At 51.2% G+C, this 14,799-nt stretch overlaps 4 protein-coding genes across 4 annotated transcripts; 1 reads left to right on the top strand and 3 right to left on the bottom strand.

Annotated features, from left to right (window-relative positions):
- Nucleotides 1–182: 182 nt before the first annotated feature.
- PpBr36_05951 (uncharacterized protein) lies at nt 183–1,448 on the bottom strand (the record flags this gene model as incomplete). Its single annotated transcript, XM_029893099.1, has 1 exon — nt 183–1,448. The coding sequence occupies one exon, from the start codon at nt 1,446–1,448 to the stop codon at nt 183–185; it is 1,266 nt and encodes a 421-aa protein (XP_029746182.1).
- A 510-nt stretch (nt 1,449–1,958) lies between these two features.
- Nucleotides 1,959–5,193, bottom strand: PpBr36_05950 (uncharacterized protein; the record flags this gene model as incomplete). The annotated part of the gene is made up of 5 exons (XM_029893098.1): nt 4,973–5,193; nt 4,167–4,264; nt 3,538–3,977; nt 2,744–3,408; nt 1,959–2,679 (listed from the first exon to the last, which is right to left on the bottom strand). Exons 3-5 carry the CDS (start codon nt 3,883–3,885, stop codon nt 1,959–1,961), a joined length of 1,734 nt encoding a protein of 577 aa, XP_029746183.1. The 5' UTR covers nt 3,886–3,977; nt 4,167–4,264; nt 4,973–5,193.
- A 5,811-nt stretch (nt 5,194–11,004) lies between these two features.
- PpBr36_05949 (uncharacterized protein) lies at nt 11,005–11,697 on the top strand (the record flags this gene model as incomplete). Its single annotated transcript, XM_029893097.1, has 1 exon — nt 11,005–11,697. The coding sequence occupies one exon, from the start codon at nt 11,005–11,007 to the stop codon at nt 11,695–11,697; it is 693 nt and encodes a 230-aa protein (XP_029745566.1).
- A 2,260-nt stretch (nt 11,698–13,957) lies between these two features.
- On the bottom strand, nt 13,958–14,349 carry PpBr36_05948 (uncharacterized protein; the record flags this gene model as incomplete). Its single annotated transcript, XM_029893096.1, has 2 exons — nt 13,958–14,245; nt 14,317–14,349. The coding sequence occupies 2 exons, from the start codon at nt 14,347–14,349 to the stop codon at nt 13,958–13,960; spliced, it is 321 nt and encodes a 106-aa protein (XP_029745565.1).
- Between the last annotated feature and the right edge of the window lie 450 nt (nt 14,350–14,799).

Raw genomic sequence — 14,799 nt, 5'->3', positions numbered from 1 at the left:
GCATGCGCTTGGAAGCATAGCGCGATGGACAAGCGCGGCACCAGGCAAGACAGCGAAAAGAAAAGAAACGAAAAGAAGGAAATAAACAACACGCCAGAATTATAAAGATTGAGTTTTGGAAACCTGGCAAGATGTCCAGGTAGAGAAAACAATGTTGGGGGGTATCGCTATATATGATGGCATTACTGATCTACCGCGCCGTTCTTCTTTGCCTCTGCTTCGGCCCTCTTGCGCGCCAGATATCTCTCTTTGGCGCTCGAGATATCGCTCTCTGTCTTGCGACTCTTGGATACTAGTTCAATCTTCTTGCGCTCCTCCTCGGCCTCCTCCCGTGAACGCTTGAGCGCCTGTTCGTACTGAGCTTCCATCATGCGTGATTGCCGATCCCGAGCGGCCTGCTTGCCCCCGCCGCCAAAGTAACCCCTGCTGCCCCCATGGTCTCGCCTGTCGCGCTCATCCCTCCGGTCGCGATCGTCGTCCTTCTTGCCCTCGGTCTTCTTCTTGGCACCGAGGTTGAGCCCGCCCTTCAGCAGCTGCCTCTTGTCGACGACCTGACCGTCATCGTTGATGGCTACCGAGGCACCCTTCTCGTTCAGTTCCCGGGCTACGTCGGCGTCCGTCTTTTCTTTTTCCTCCGGTTCGTCCTCTTGGGTCTTTTGAGGTCCACCGTTCTTCTGTGCCTCCTCAGCAGCCTTCATCATCTCGGCATGTCTCTTGTCGCCCTGGTCCAGCAGCCGCTTGTAGAAGCCCGTCATGCCGCCGGCCTCGTTCTGCTTGTCCTCTGCCTCCTCTCTCCTCCTCTCCTCCTCCTCCAGCCTCCTGTTCTCCTCCTGCTGCTTCTTATACGCCTCGGTCACAAACATGTCCTTGTCGGCAAACTCATCCCCCTCGGCCTCGCGCTCCCGCTTCATCTTCTTGTCCTCTGCGATCTTGCGATCCCTCTCCCGCACCTCGGCCATCTTCTTCAGGCTCGCCATGTACTGCGGCTTGCGCTCCGCCGCCGACGCCGCCTTGGCCGCCGCTGCCGCTGCAGGCGTCGCCTTGAACGAGTCATACGCCGCGTCGTAGTCATATATCGATGGGTCCTCTTGCTCGGCGCTCTCCGCATGCTTGCGCGCCGTCAGCGCGCTCGACAGGTCGCCCAAGATCGGCACCTGCTTGCCTGCACCTCCCGGCGCCTTTGCCCCGGACAATGGCCTTTGCCCCGGTTTGGGCTTTGCTGTTGATGATATCTTGACGTCACGCCTGCTGGCGGCGGTTCCTGATGCCGATGCGGCGTCGCTGATCTCTGTGATCACCTCGACCTGTCCGGTTTTGGCGCCGGTGCGGTTGTCCTCATCGTCCGAGTCGCCATCGTCGCCGAATACGGGCCGTCGCTTTGCGGGGTTTGGTTTTTGTGAGCCGGGTTTTTTGCTGAGGTTGAGACCGTACGAAAGTGGCTTGCTCATAATTGCGTGTGCCAGTAGCAATTATGTTTTCTGGTTCTCTCTTACACGTTATGAGAAAGGTGAGGTTCGGATTGATCGATTTGAATTTACGCAATAGAATTGTACGGTGAGAATGGAATGCGGATAGAAGTACCCTTGAGGTCGCGTCATGGTCGGTTGGGTCCGGTTCGCGTAAATCATTTCCTTATCGCTTATCGAATTCGGTACCTCCGGGTGGAGTCCCCGACCGAAGCCGGCTTATCGGGCACATATATCGGAGCCGGGCCTTCTTTTGCTCAAAATAGTGCCATATTCAGAAACGATTCGCACCATATATATCGAAGATAAGTCCTTCATGAACAAATTCTGTATCAATTTTTAAAGCTAGCGAGATAGGAAAAGACACGCACCCCAAAAAGGACGCGTGAAGCAACAAAAAGCCAAAGCCAACCAGAACCCATTTTACCCAAAGATGAAAAGTAGCCTGACCCTTAACGCAATGGCCTTGTCGTCAGATCACCAAGGGTTTGGCTATGTGTTCTCAAGTAATAGCCCACCCAGTATGGTATCATCAAACATACTCATATCGCCATCATACGATGTAAGTGTTTGCTCGGCATCGTCTGGAAAGTTGGCAAAATATGAGCCTTCCTCAGTTGGACGGTCCATACCGCCAACAAGGACATCCCTCTCTGTTGCTTGCGAGTTCGTTTGACTCTCAAAGGTGTTCAGAGGGCCTTGCGGCGCTCCTACCACCTGCGTCAGCTCCTGGACCTTCCTCAATAGCTCGGATTTCTCAAAGTCGAGCTCATCAATACGCTGGTCAATGCTTGCGATCCGTGCCTGCAGCTCCGCAACTTGACTGCCGTCGTAAGACGTATTCTGTGGGTCGTGAAAGTAGTCGTGGGCCGGAGCAGAACTGACGTGGGAAAGCATGCTCGGCCGTCTAGGTTGGTGTGCGCGCCGTTGAGCTGCCGCTGAGTGACTGGATGAGCTACTTGCTGCAGGCACGATTGTACAAAAGGTGTCGCAGAGAAGCCTGAACTTTTCTAGGCGGCTGAGGGCTTTTCGAGCCTCTGGAGGGCACTTGCGAGAGAAATGGCTTTCAGACTCGGCCCGGACGCTGAAGGGCTTCCAGCAGTTTTTACAGAGGCTGGCAGAGGGATGATGGACGCCGTCGAATTCCGGAGCGTCAAATGACGAGATGCAGTTGTCTACTACACTCAAGCCGTGCCTCCTTGTCAAGTGTCGCCTGTTCAACGAAATCAGTATGATATTACCAGAGACATATATATGGATAAAAGATCAGAACTCACGTTATCTGTGATATGGGCCCGCGTTTGACGTCGCATTGCTTGTACCTTGATTCCCTCGAGCCCGTATAGATCTGGGGGTTTACATGCTTAAAGGGGCACTGCAGCTGGGAAGAGTTATTAAACTCTGTGGAGGGCAAGCTTGGGCTTCTGTGACCATCATATGGATCGTATTCAGAGTCTCCAGCGGGACCGTTGACGCTTTCATCATCACCATCCCCCGCATCAAAAGCATGAGAGGTGCCAGTGCCCAAGAGTTCCGGAGCGTTGCCATTGCCTCGTTTTCGCTTTCGTGTCCGAGCCGTATTCCTGTCTGTAGATGAAGCGCCTTTTCCCTGGACAGCGCAGGACCCAGAATAGTTTGTTGAGTCGACAGATGGTGGGCCCGACGGTATCGCCTCGGCAAGATTCCACAATTCTCTGCCCTGTGCAGAATTTACTGTCTGACCTTGAACTGGCGTGACACCATGCTCGGGTATTGCAAGCTGATGGAGTCTGGACAGTGCAAAGTTGAGATTTTCATTGTGGTCTGGTGATCGGAGCAATGGGAAGGCCAGGGGCTTCGGGTGTTCTGTCTTTGGAACGGCAGCCAAGTTGCGGGAGGCGACCAAAGTCGTGGCTGGTGTAAAGGGTACAACATCTTCCATGGAGTTGTTCAGCCAAATAACCTGGGTTTGAAAAATTGGTTGGCCTGCCAAAGAATTGTCCATTAAGTGGCTTTCAGCCGGCTCGCCGTGGCGGCCTCGTGTTTCCAGTTCGTTGCGACAAAGACCACCACAGCCCACAAATGGACAGACATAGGATCCCGAAGACCGATTTCGTTGGTGATCTATGTTGTGTTTCTTCTTTTCGTGCTGCCTCAGGTTCGACTCCCGTTTGGACTTGTGGTTACAGCCAGGGTGGCTACATGAGTACATTTGTGGTGATTCTGTATGCCTGTCGTTGATGTGACGGTCTAGCTCCTTCTCGTTGGAGAAGCCACGCTCATGAAATGCGCAGTCTTCATAAGGACACTTGACAGGCCGTTCATGAAACTTTGTGTGCTTTTTCAAATCACACGGTCGAGGGAACGTCTTGGGACATAGCGAACACTCAAATCGAGAGCCCGCCGACGACCCATGGTTGTCCCGAGGCGTGACAGCCATGGAGGGCGTGGTTTGCCGACGTGGGCGTTGAAAAACAGTCTGGTCATGATCGTTGCCTGCGTGAAGCTGGGGAAAGAGCGCATATTCTGTGCCTGACAAGACGAGTGACATTGGTAGATTTGTTAGCTACTTCAGGTTCTACTCCATGCTGCGTTACTTTGGGATGCACCAACCTAAGGTTATAGTTTCCCTGCCTGGCGTGCTCTGAGGAAATGTTTGCTGCGGTGTATAGAATGGAGAGGCGACGAGGATGGCCTCTGCCTCTGGCGCCTCGCTGGTACTAGGTTCCTGCTTAACTGAGGGCAGGCCCCAGCAGAGCTGCTCGTCCGAAGCTTGATGGTCCGCCAACTTGCTCGATGAGGCTCGATTCTGAGCTGTCCTTGATCGATGGAAGTGATACCCAGGAGAAATTGCGAAGCGCACACTGACTTAGCGATGGTATTGTGGTTGCTGGGCGCGGAAGTGCTGCTCTACCCTCTTTTGTGTTGCGATGGGACAATAGGCTTATTATCACGACTTGGAGTCGACAACCAAACCCACTATAGTGATAGTGATACACCCATGTAACTGGACTAAACCAAAATGAACCAAACAAAAGGAAAATGCATGCAGTTGACAGTGATGTAGGTTTAAGGGCTGGACCCTGCAGTAATGATGGAGGCATAATGGCGATCATGATAACGGATACTCGATGGGTTATATAAGGGAGACAGGACAAAACGAGTAAGCATCTTGGTAATTTTTTTTATCATACGAAGCGCGCTGGCATTTGTCGTAGTGATAGTAACCAGCCCTCTCTCTTGGCCCTCCTTGATTAGCAGTCAGACCATCACCGCGTTGACTGCTTGAGGAAGGATGGAGAGGGCTTACAGAGTGGGGTTCGACGATTAGCACAGCCGGCCATCTGCTGGGAAAAAGACATCATTCACCTGCAGGTAGCTAAGCTAGCTAGCTCATTGCGTTCGGGCCCGAGTTCGGAGGGACAGTTGCCCGGTCTTGTTTATTCAAAGGGCCTGCACAGCCGCTCCCTCCGTATGAGAAAACCTGGTCAATTTGGTAACCTCCGTCGTCTCTCGCGCCAACTAACAACGACTGATTGGATGACAGAGAAGCAGGTGGGGCGTTGACATGACCCCGCGTGAGGCGTCTCTGTGAGGCTGACCGAGCTTTTGTTTGCGCTGATAACCAACTGCCAAAAGCGCCCACACCTCCTTTCCAGTAATCATAGGCCGGGGTCTGTTCCCTTTCCTCATCGTCCCGGGCGCTCACTTCGTCGTTTTGTACCCAATCCGGGGACAGGGGAGGCTTCTATTAAGCCTAGAAACAGGTCCATGGTTGGAGCTTCTAGTATTATGTCCTTGGCTTATTGGGGACAGCTTTAGAGTGAAAGATACACGTATGCTTAGCCATAGTCGGCTCTCTGCATAATAATTCTGCCTGGACTGAATCCTACGACATGCACCAATTGAACCCCTGTCGGGCTGAGCATTTTGTCCAAGGTACAGTACGCAGCAGACACTATGACGTCGAGCAAGACTAGGCAGATAGCGGACGGAAGGGTCACAAAGCCACCATAGAACACCTGCACCAGCCTCCACCCGCGTCGTCTGCGCAGCTTTTGATTTTATACTTTGTTTTTCTTCCTTATCGACAGCTGACCTGCCACGCTCGATGGGGGACCAGAATTTTGACCGTCCTGTAGATAACCAAAACATCCCGCCGCTGATCATGTTACACTTTAGCAAATTGACCGCTGCAGAATCAAATGTTTTGGGCTGGTTTCTTGCAGCAGCTCTTTTTTTTTTTTTTTTCTCCTGTATCCTTCGTGACCGGCTGTTCGCGGCCTGGCTAACAAGATCACTGGCGGATTCGTATCCGTTGGGAACCGCCTTGGATGGCTCGCCACCAACCAATAGAGAAGGTAATAAATGCATTTGCTGTACCGGTAGGCTTACTCTACAGCTAGTCATCTCAACCCCACCTGAACAACCCCTGAACCATTGGATCTCAAATGACTGCTACGATTTACCAGTATACCTAGCCACCTCTGGTGAAACATACATCCACAGATCAACTATCCAATTTCGAGCCTGCCGTTGGTACAGCAACAGTGAATTTGCATTCCCGTTCCCGGCTGCCCAATGATTTTGAGGATTTGGTCTGCCGTTATAGTTAGTTCCAGTCGCGATGGCCCAGAGGCAGCTCTTGAGGTCTTCGCCGCTTAATATCTGGTTGACGCTGAGGCAGGGTCGATCTAGATGCAAAATATTCGCCAATAAAGACATGAGCGTCGCCCTGATGCGGCACACAAGTATATATTCATCTGGGTCCAGATAAGGACCAGGTACGCAAAAACATGCCGGGAGTCACCGAAGAAAGCCTGTCCCTCGGGTGGCCACACCACTAGACTTGATGCTGGTTGGTCAGGACTCATGTCGTCATATTCACCTCAACTGTAAAAGGTCTTGGCAATGTTTGTGACTCGAAGTTCTGCCCTATCGTATCATCTAATATGAAGCATCCCCCGACTGCAATGTGTTTACAGTAACCCATTCCTTGTCAGAGCGGCTCAGCGCTGGCAAGGACGGGCTGCAGATCGAGAAAGTTGCATCGGAACAGCTTTGTTCGGAATTCGTCGTGGAGTTATAGCACCACATTAGGGAACGAGTGCACTGCAATAAGCCAGTGGAACATGTTGGAGTTCGGTGCGTTGAGCACCCGTAGTATTGGTGGTGCCGGAAACCAAGGCGAGGGATTGAATGTTGCACAGATACTTACAGGCCGAAAGCAAGAATTTGGAATTTCCCTTGTGCAGTCCATTCCTCACCACTAACCACCGGGCAACGTGGATAGATGAGCATTATATATAGGTCATCTCGTGAAGCCAAGTGCTCTACCGGACATGTCCATGATGAAGTCGCTGCATGATCCTTCGGGATAGGCATTTGCATCCAGAAGCTGGCGCAATACGCATATCAAAGAGGCTGTAGATATGTTCGGCTCGAAGGGCATATGCTTCGGGAATTACGACTGCTGTATCGTATCGTAGAGTCGTAACACCGCTAGCCGATCAGCAGATGGTGATGTTTTCCAAGCCCATGATCCTGTCTCATGACTTGAGTGGGGACGGCGATGATGGTTTCAGATGCGCCCTCCTGCAACCCAAGTAGAAACGCAGTGGTCGAGTCCTCGGGTATATCGATTGTCCCCTGCTGAGGAGATAGGGCACAGTCGACCATGGCTGTCCAGCGGGAGACATTTGTGACCATCGAAGCCAGAAAAATCAGATACGGTGAGCCAAAAGAGACATCATGCAAGCTCGAGACCCTTGGGTCATGTTTGTGGCCACGTATAGACCATATTGGCAGAGCAGGCACTAGTAGCTTTCTCACAGACCAGACGCGTGCCAAAGAGACTCAAGGTTAAGGACATATATGGAACGTCGCTGTACTGGCTTTCGGTCTACCTCATGTTGAACCAGACTGGCAGGCTTGGCCGATCGAGCACAAGGTGGTGCGGCAAAGAACAGAAGAATATTCGTAGGATGGTTGCATATTCGATCAAGACTTGTAAGTCAAGTGTTGGGAGGTAGTCGTGGATAAACGTGAAGTATAGCCGGCTTCGTGAAGCAGTCGCGCCTCGGTTCTTCTGATACTTTGGTTACAAACAAGGCGAAGGGGAGCGCGAGCACCGTCACGAAGGCTCCTTGAAACGGGAGACTGGCGGAGCCAGCCGAAATATAACTCAGTAGTGGCGCCAACTCACATGCGGGCGCCCGTTGGCGACATTGCCGGGTACATTGAAAGGAGTGGCCCCTGATCAACCCTTGACGACACAATGCTTTCATATTATGAGCTCGCCCAGACCCGTCTAGATTCTAATAACATCTAAATTAAACGCCCATCAGGAAGGAATTTTTGGCGGAATTGGTGAACAGGGTTGAACAATGCTCCTTGTCGCCCGGGGTAGCAGTATGACCGGGTCTGAATTGGAGACCACTCCTTTTTCGTCAAGAAGCGGTGCAAGGGCCTGAAGGGCAGGCGAGAAAAGGCGGGAAGGTCATCAAAAACGGTCAACGGCCTCCCCGCAATTCCTGTCTGTTTTGAGCCTAGGTATGGTCAATGTTCAAGTCTGAGGGAACAAAGAAGCAATGACACGGACACAAGGCAAGCCTAGCTGGGATCGGCCAAGAAAGTGGTGAATTCGACAGTGACGTGCCTGGTTGCAGTCCAATCTTGGCCGTGCTCAAGTGAGAGCCATATCGAAGTGTGCGAGAAACACTGGTAGGTTAAATTAGGTACTACGTTGTACTCATTGCCTGCTCGGCCATCAACAACGATAGAGCACAAGCGGTCGAGGGGGATCTTCCTTGCGACCACGGCTCACTAAAGAGGAGAAATGAAGATCCACCAGGGCAATTCGAGTCCTCAATGTGGATTCGAGATCTCCTGTGTTGCACCTATCAGGCTTGTGCGGCTTGACATGAGATGATTCTCTGGAGCAAGGTGACATCGCCGGTCACATGGAGAAAAGAGACTAATTACCATAGAATCGGTGCAGAGAATGGGACTGAGTAAGGCTACTGGTAGATGGGGGGTTATTATTAGTGGAATTGTGAAAGTGAGGGAGGCACGTAAACATCCATCATCTGTGCTTGGCGATAGGGCGCCCCAGCCAATATGAACCTGAGTGGCCAGACCCTGGTGATTTTTTCCGCCAAATTTCCTGGAAGCAACCAAAGAATACCAAGGCAGGGCATCGTGCATTGGCGATATTGCAAAAAGTTTCTTCCGACATTTGGAGCCAACCGACCACTGAACGTGAATGATGAAAAACCACATGAAAGAATGGAAGGGTCGCGGAGGAAGCAAAGGGTCAAAGGTCATGGTATGGTGGGGCGGCCAATAATGGGACGAAATTGAGATGACCACAGCTGAATGGCTACGGTTTTGTACCGCCATATCTCGCTTCTGTTTCTAGCCGCCAAAACAGAAATAAGCATGGCTCGCATGCATACAGTAGACGCTTTCATTGGGACCTATATGAAGATCTTGTTTCTACCGTAGGTATTGCCTCCTTTTTTTTTTTCCCGACCAAACAACAGAACAGTACGAACATGAGATGAAGATCTGGGCTGACATGTGGAACCTTGGATGTCTATCAAACATGGCAACTGGAAAAGCGAATAGGAAGGAATAGATATCTGGCGGACAAGGTCCAAAGATGAGAGGGGCAAGGGGCAGCAGGCTGGCATGAAGTCGGCAAGACGGTCCAGTGGAGGTTTACTAGCCCTGGTCTGATCTCTCACTGTAACCCGTGCACTTACCTGCATTAAACTCAATAGGGAATCCGTCCGAGACCCGGCCGAAAATTGCACGGTGCGCTACACCTAGCGAAAGCCATCAAAGCTGAACAACAGCACTACAGCGAACGAAGCCAATGTGTCTGAGTAGCAACTTCTACAGTACAGTACAGTACCTACCGTTAGTAGGTGAAGGCACTAACTGACTCACCTGCCATTTTTGTGCAGCACTAAATCCAAAATTTCGGCACACCTAGAGACTAATCTACATGGGACCTTTGGTTGGGTTGAATGGCATTTGGACCAAAGATTCGACCGTGCATCTACCCTGGTTTCCTCGAGCATAATTGGATGGATGCATCTTACCAACAGGCAACGAGAAAAATGCATAGCCATCGATCAGCATGTTGTCGACATATCATACCCGTAATAAGTAATAACTGTTTTACACAAGTTGGTTGTGTGGCTAACTACGCTTGCTACGGTTCAGGGTGATGTTCAACACTGTCAAGTATTTTACACAAGACGGGGCTTGTTGATCGTCTTTGGGTCCGTGTGTCCCCTTTAATTGTGCTGATCAGCCAACGCCAACACAATGACGGCGTCTTTTTATTCCCCGGCTGACAAAGTAAGAGAATTTGCGCATCCATAGATAATTGGAAGTGCTTTTTGTCGCCAGTCTGTGCTCCCTGGGCGGGCACTATTGTCAACCATTTGTGTTCGGATGATCGATATCCATTAATCCTACAGTGGCCGTCCGTGATCAATCAAGCTTAATCCAATCAAAAGGTGCCAACTTGGCTAGCAGATGAGCAAGAGAAAGGCAAGTCCAGTTTGTGACATTGGCCGGTTGGAGGCGGTCTCCAGCCGCCAGGTCAAGGCTCCATCGCCGAAATAACGGCGACATCAGCTAGATTACCCGCCTAGGATCTACACTATCAGCGGCGGATTATTACCTTGACAGGCTTTTCTTAATGCGGCGGCCCTGGCTACGCGCACGGAGTTAGTTCATGTGCCTGGTAAGCTCTGCAGAACAAGCTGCAACCTAACCCTTGCCGACCAATCATGAGCTTGATTCTTGAGCGATTGAAGCCAATCTTAGTTAAGCGCGCGCCGTCTGTCAAAGAAAAAAGAGACAAGCCGGGCTATTTTTCTTTTAAATCTTTGAATCTTTTCTTTTGGCTAGTCAAGCCCCTGACATGGCTTTTCCTGAACAAGCACCAAAAAGAGACGAACGAACTATTGTATGGGTTCTCAATCTAAACGGCTTTCCATCCCCTGTCTGGGCCAAACCGCCACTTTACTGTACCGCGTAGGCGCTGCGAAAAAAGGAAAGGGTAAAAAAAAAGGGGAAAGTGAGGGTCGCGAAGACGATGGGTCCTCATTTTTCCTCACTTTGTTAGAGCTCGCCCCAAGACCCTTGACATCCCATCCGAAGCCAACCCGGTTCGGCGGAGCACCCCTGGATTGGCGTCCACCTGGGTGCAGGATGTGCAATTTCCTTCCCCTCGTCCCCTCACACGCCCAACTGCCTGACCAGGGATGATGGCTGATGGAGACAGAGGCCGGCAGCTAGCTTGAGGTCGAAGGTGTATTTAACGCCGGTCCCTCGACCATCATGAACGGCCTTTTTTCTTTCTTTCTCTTCAGCCCTCCAGCCAACCCAACAGCTCCTGAGTATCTCTGACTCTTTGACTTCGGTCGTCCACTCTTTCAAAACCCAACGCCAACAGCCTCGTGCTCCAAGCAAATACATTCACTTAATTAACCCTTCGTTCTTAACGAAACCTTTATACCCCTCAAAAAAAACAGTCAAAATGCGCTTCACTGCTGCTGCTGTCATCCTGGCCGGCTCTGCCGCTGCCCACACCACCCCTGCCGGCTCGACCGTCTACAGCACCGCCTACGAGACCGTCACCTCGTGCGCTCCTACCGTCACCAACTGCCCGGCCTCGTCGACCGTCGTCAGCTCCAGCGTTGCCACCCTGACGCCCTCGACTGTCTACACCACCTCGGTCAAGACCATCACCTCGTGCGCTCCCACCGTCACCAACTGCCCCGGCAAGCCCTACGTCGTGACCCAGACCATCCCCGTCTCCACCACCCTCTGCCCGGTTACTGAGACCAAGAGCTACGGCAACGGCACCGCTGTCGTTCCCCCCACCGGCAAGACCGGCACTGCCCCCGTCGGCAAGCCCACCGGCAGCACTCTCGTCCCCGTGCAGCCCCCTACCACTGGTGTTCTCAGCAAGCCTCCCCCGGCTGCCTGCCCCACCAAGTCGGTTGAGACCATCACCTCGGCCGTCACCATCGTGACCTCGACCGTCATTTACAAGACCCACGACGTTCCCTGCCCGACCGGCGGTAACGTCCCCCCTACCGGTGGTGTCCCCACTGGAACTGGCAACGTTCCCCTGCCCCCCAAGACCACCACCCCGGCCACTGCTGGTGCCGCCACCTTCGGTGCTTCGGCCGTCCTGGCTGCCGCCGCTCTCGCCCTCCTGGCTTAAAGCGGTTTCGATCAAAGCTTGACTTGAATTTTTTTGTTTCCTGCGAAATAACCCCTCCTTGTTACTAAAACAAACAAGCAAGCCTCAGCCTGGGCAATGTATCTCATTTGTCGATTTCAAAAGCAAAGCCTTGGTGGCTATGGCCAACTTTTCATGTGAATACTTGGGATGATGTCCTAGCTAGCGTTTCAAATATGGCATGGCAAATATATGTACCCTTTTAATTATAATCACATATCGGGGAACGTCTAGGGGGATCCTGCATATGCTGGCGCCTCTGGGTGGAACCGTTTTGACAATACCTCTCTTGGTCTCTTTGCGCACTTTGGCAAATGTGATATGTGGGCTTGTTAGAGGCTACCGGAGGGCGGGCGACTTGGTTCTCACCAGAAAACTTCTAGAAGTTGAGAGATCCTACCAGCCAGAAACGAGCAAAGCTTTTTACCCGAGTTGTCGTTGGTCCCAATTTCCCTTAATGTATTGTGGGTCTGTTCCTGCAGCATGAACCCTGCTCGCAATCTTGTGCCGATGCAACCAGCAGCCAAAGTTTTTTTTTTTTTTCCCAGATGTCAAACTTGTCACCCACCCAGTCAGCATATGGCATTCCCGTTCATCCACAGAATCAAGTCACCGCATCCCGCCATCCCGCGGACGTACATGCAGACAAAGAGAGAGGGAGAGAGAGAAAAGAATTGAGATCAACGCAAACACATACCCTTGACCTTGATTTTTTAATTGAATAGTCTGGTTTACTTCTCCTTTGCAGATCGACTTCAATATACTTCCAACCGACTCCACCAGGCCATAACTCGTAATCATCTACGACGGCGCTTTCTGAGGCGTCGAGGGTGGCGGGCTCTTGAGGCTCATTAGGGACGATCAATCAGTCACGTGGACTTGGTAGATCTCGTAGATTGTTGTGTTTGTGAACCTGATTTGGTTTAATTGTCGAAGTCTCAGTATTTGTTCTGCCGCAGTGTATTGATTACTTGGTCATTTCTCTGTATTACCAGCCTTGCCATCTACTGTAAACCCTGCATGTTTTTTTTCCATCATCTCCAGAACAAACCCAACCAAAGGTTATGCTGCTTTCCAAGATGCGGCTGTCTGATCTCGGAGTTTCCCTGAAGGCTGCTTTTGCCGCCAGTTCACACAGTCCATGAACTGTCAATATCACCAAGTGCAGACTTCGGGTAAAAGACCCGTTTGCCTAGGTTATTCTCGTTACCCCATCTGACGCTCCCCTTTTTCACGTAGGATAATCGCAATTCATCATAATATGACGTTCGTTCGTTGGTTAGATTGAACTTTTGGCTGGAAAATACTGCTTCTATATTACTTGATCATAGTAGTCCAAGCCCGCGTGGTAAACAGGGCAGCTAGCATACGACGACCTTAGAAGCTCGTCATCTTGTTTCAAATATCGAAGCCTATCTGTCATCCTGACTTTTGCTGATCTTGTGAAAATTTTCTCCCCGATTGGTACGTCGTAGCACGTATATGAGACGATGTTCCCCATCTCATGATTATGAGATAACTGTCAAGTATCCTTATTTACACGGCCTGGCCTTCTTTTTGCAATGGGTGGTTGTTTTTGACCTCATCATTGGCGTAGCCACCAGAATATGCTCTTGTACAAGCTCCTTTCTTTTTATGCTGACCGCGGGCATCACATTGTTCTCTAGACTAGAGCATGGCAAGTTGGGTAATTCAGAACGGGGCTCGACATCACCACAGCGGGCAAGTGCCACACTATACACAGATGGCAAAAACTCGAAGACCCTCAACGGGACGCGGGCGGCTCGTGTATATGCTCTGCCTATTCAGGATCGCATGCAACGTGCCATCCTACATTAAACTACACCAGTCCTCGGGGGCTATTATAATGGCTGACGGCACGGCAGTGACTTCTCGTCAAGCACAACGCCTTGCGCGTGGTCCTCGTCCACCGAGTCATGAAGGGTGTAATCAACACCGCCAGCCTGGCCCCAACCGTTATTGAGTCATAGGTGCGGGGCAGAACGAGCAAGGCCCAAGAACCTTCTTCTGGTATCTTTCGTAGTATAGGGGTTAGTATGCAAGCTTGTCACGCTTGAGACCCGGGTTCGAATCCCGGCGAGAGAGTCCCAACTACGGCATCCTCAGGATGCCCCCGATATTTTTGTTTTTGTTGCAGGATTGTTCTTCTGTGTATTCTTTTTTTTTATTTTTTTTTATTTTTTTTTTTTTTTTGCCATATTCAAATTTGCTATGGCTGCAGTTATTCAACCCAGGGGGCCCCTAACATGTTTGGATCAGAGTTGTCGGAGCAAACATCCGAGACGGGGCCCTGTGCCAAATGGTCGTCAACTGATGCAAACTCTGGCGGCGGCGGCGCGGCACCGTTGGCCACCGGGGCACGGAAGAGGGCGCGGTTCACATAATTGCTGGGGAGCAACGATGGCTGCTGCATGCTCAAACTACTTTGCGTCCTTGCGCTGCTTGGTCCTGAATCCTGACGTCGCTCATCCTCGCCGCCTTTGCCCGTGTCGAGAGGGGAGGTTCGGTACTAAGGGTTTTTTTTTAAAAAAAAAAAAAAAAAAAAAAAAAAAAAAAAAAAAAAAGTTGTACTGTGTATACACTCGGGTCCAGGAGCGTCACTCCCATCTTCATCTTTTATCTTTGGTATGCGGATGACTGGGCACGTGGCGGAGAGCCGTTTTGTGCATGGCTGCGACTGGAGGGGGCGCCGGAGCCGAGACGGCCGTAACGGTTATCGAATGGCCTACCTTACCCAGCTTGTTGTTTCACCCTTGTGAGGGTGATTGTCGCGATCGGTGGAATAAAAAAAAAAGAGCGACGCAATTCAACAAAACAAAACCAATTCGACTGCCTTGCACATAGATCATGTTCATCGATCGTGAAGGATCGCGGGTTTGGTGATATGTAAATGTGTTTACGATGGTGATGATATCGCCGATGACGATGACGATGACTACTCTCTGGGGGTCCCCGCATGTCGCATTCGCATTCGGATACAACGCGCGCACATTGGTTGGGGACGCTTTGAGCCAAGGCTCGATAAGCACGATAAAGTTATGTGCTAAAGGGATCAAAAGGAAG

Source organism: Pyricularia pennisetigena (genome assembly GCF_004337985.1).
Source record: "Pyricularia pennisetigena strain Br36 chromosome 4 map unlocalized Pyricularia_pennisetigena_Br36_Scf_6, whole genome shotgun sequence".
Classification (NCBI taxonomy): Eukaryota; Fungi; Ascomycota; class Sordariomycetes; order Magnaporthales; family Pyriculariaceae; genus Pyricularia; species Pyricularia pennisetigena.
This window is presented reverse-complemented; position numbering and strand designations above follow the sequence as displayed.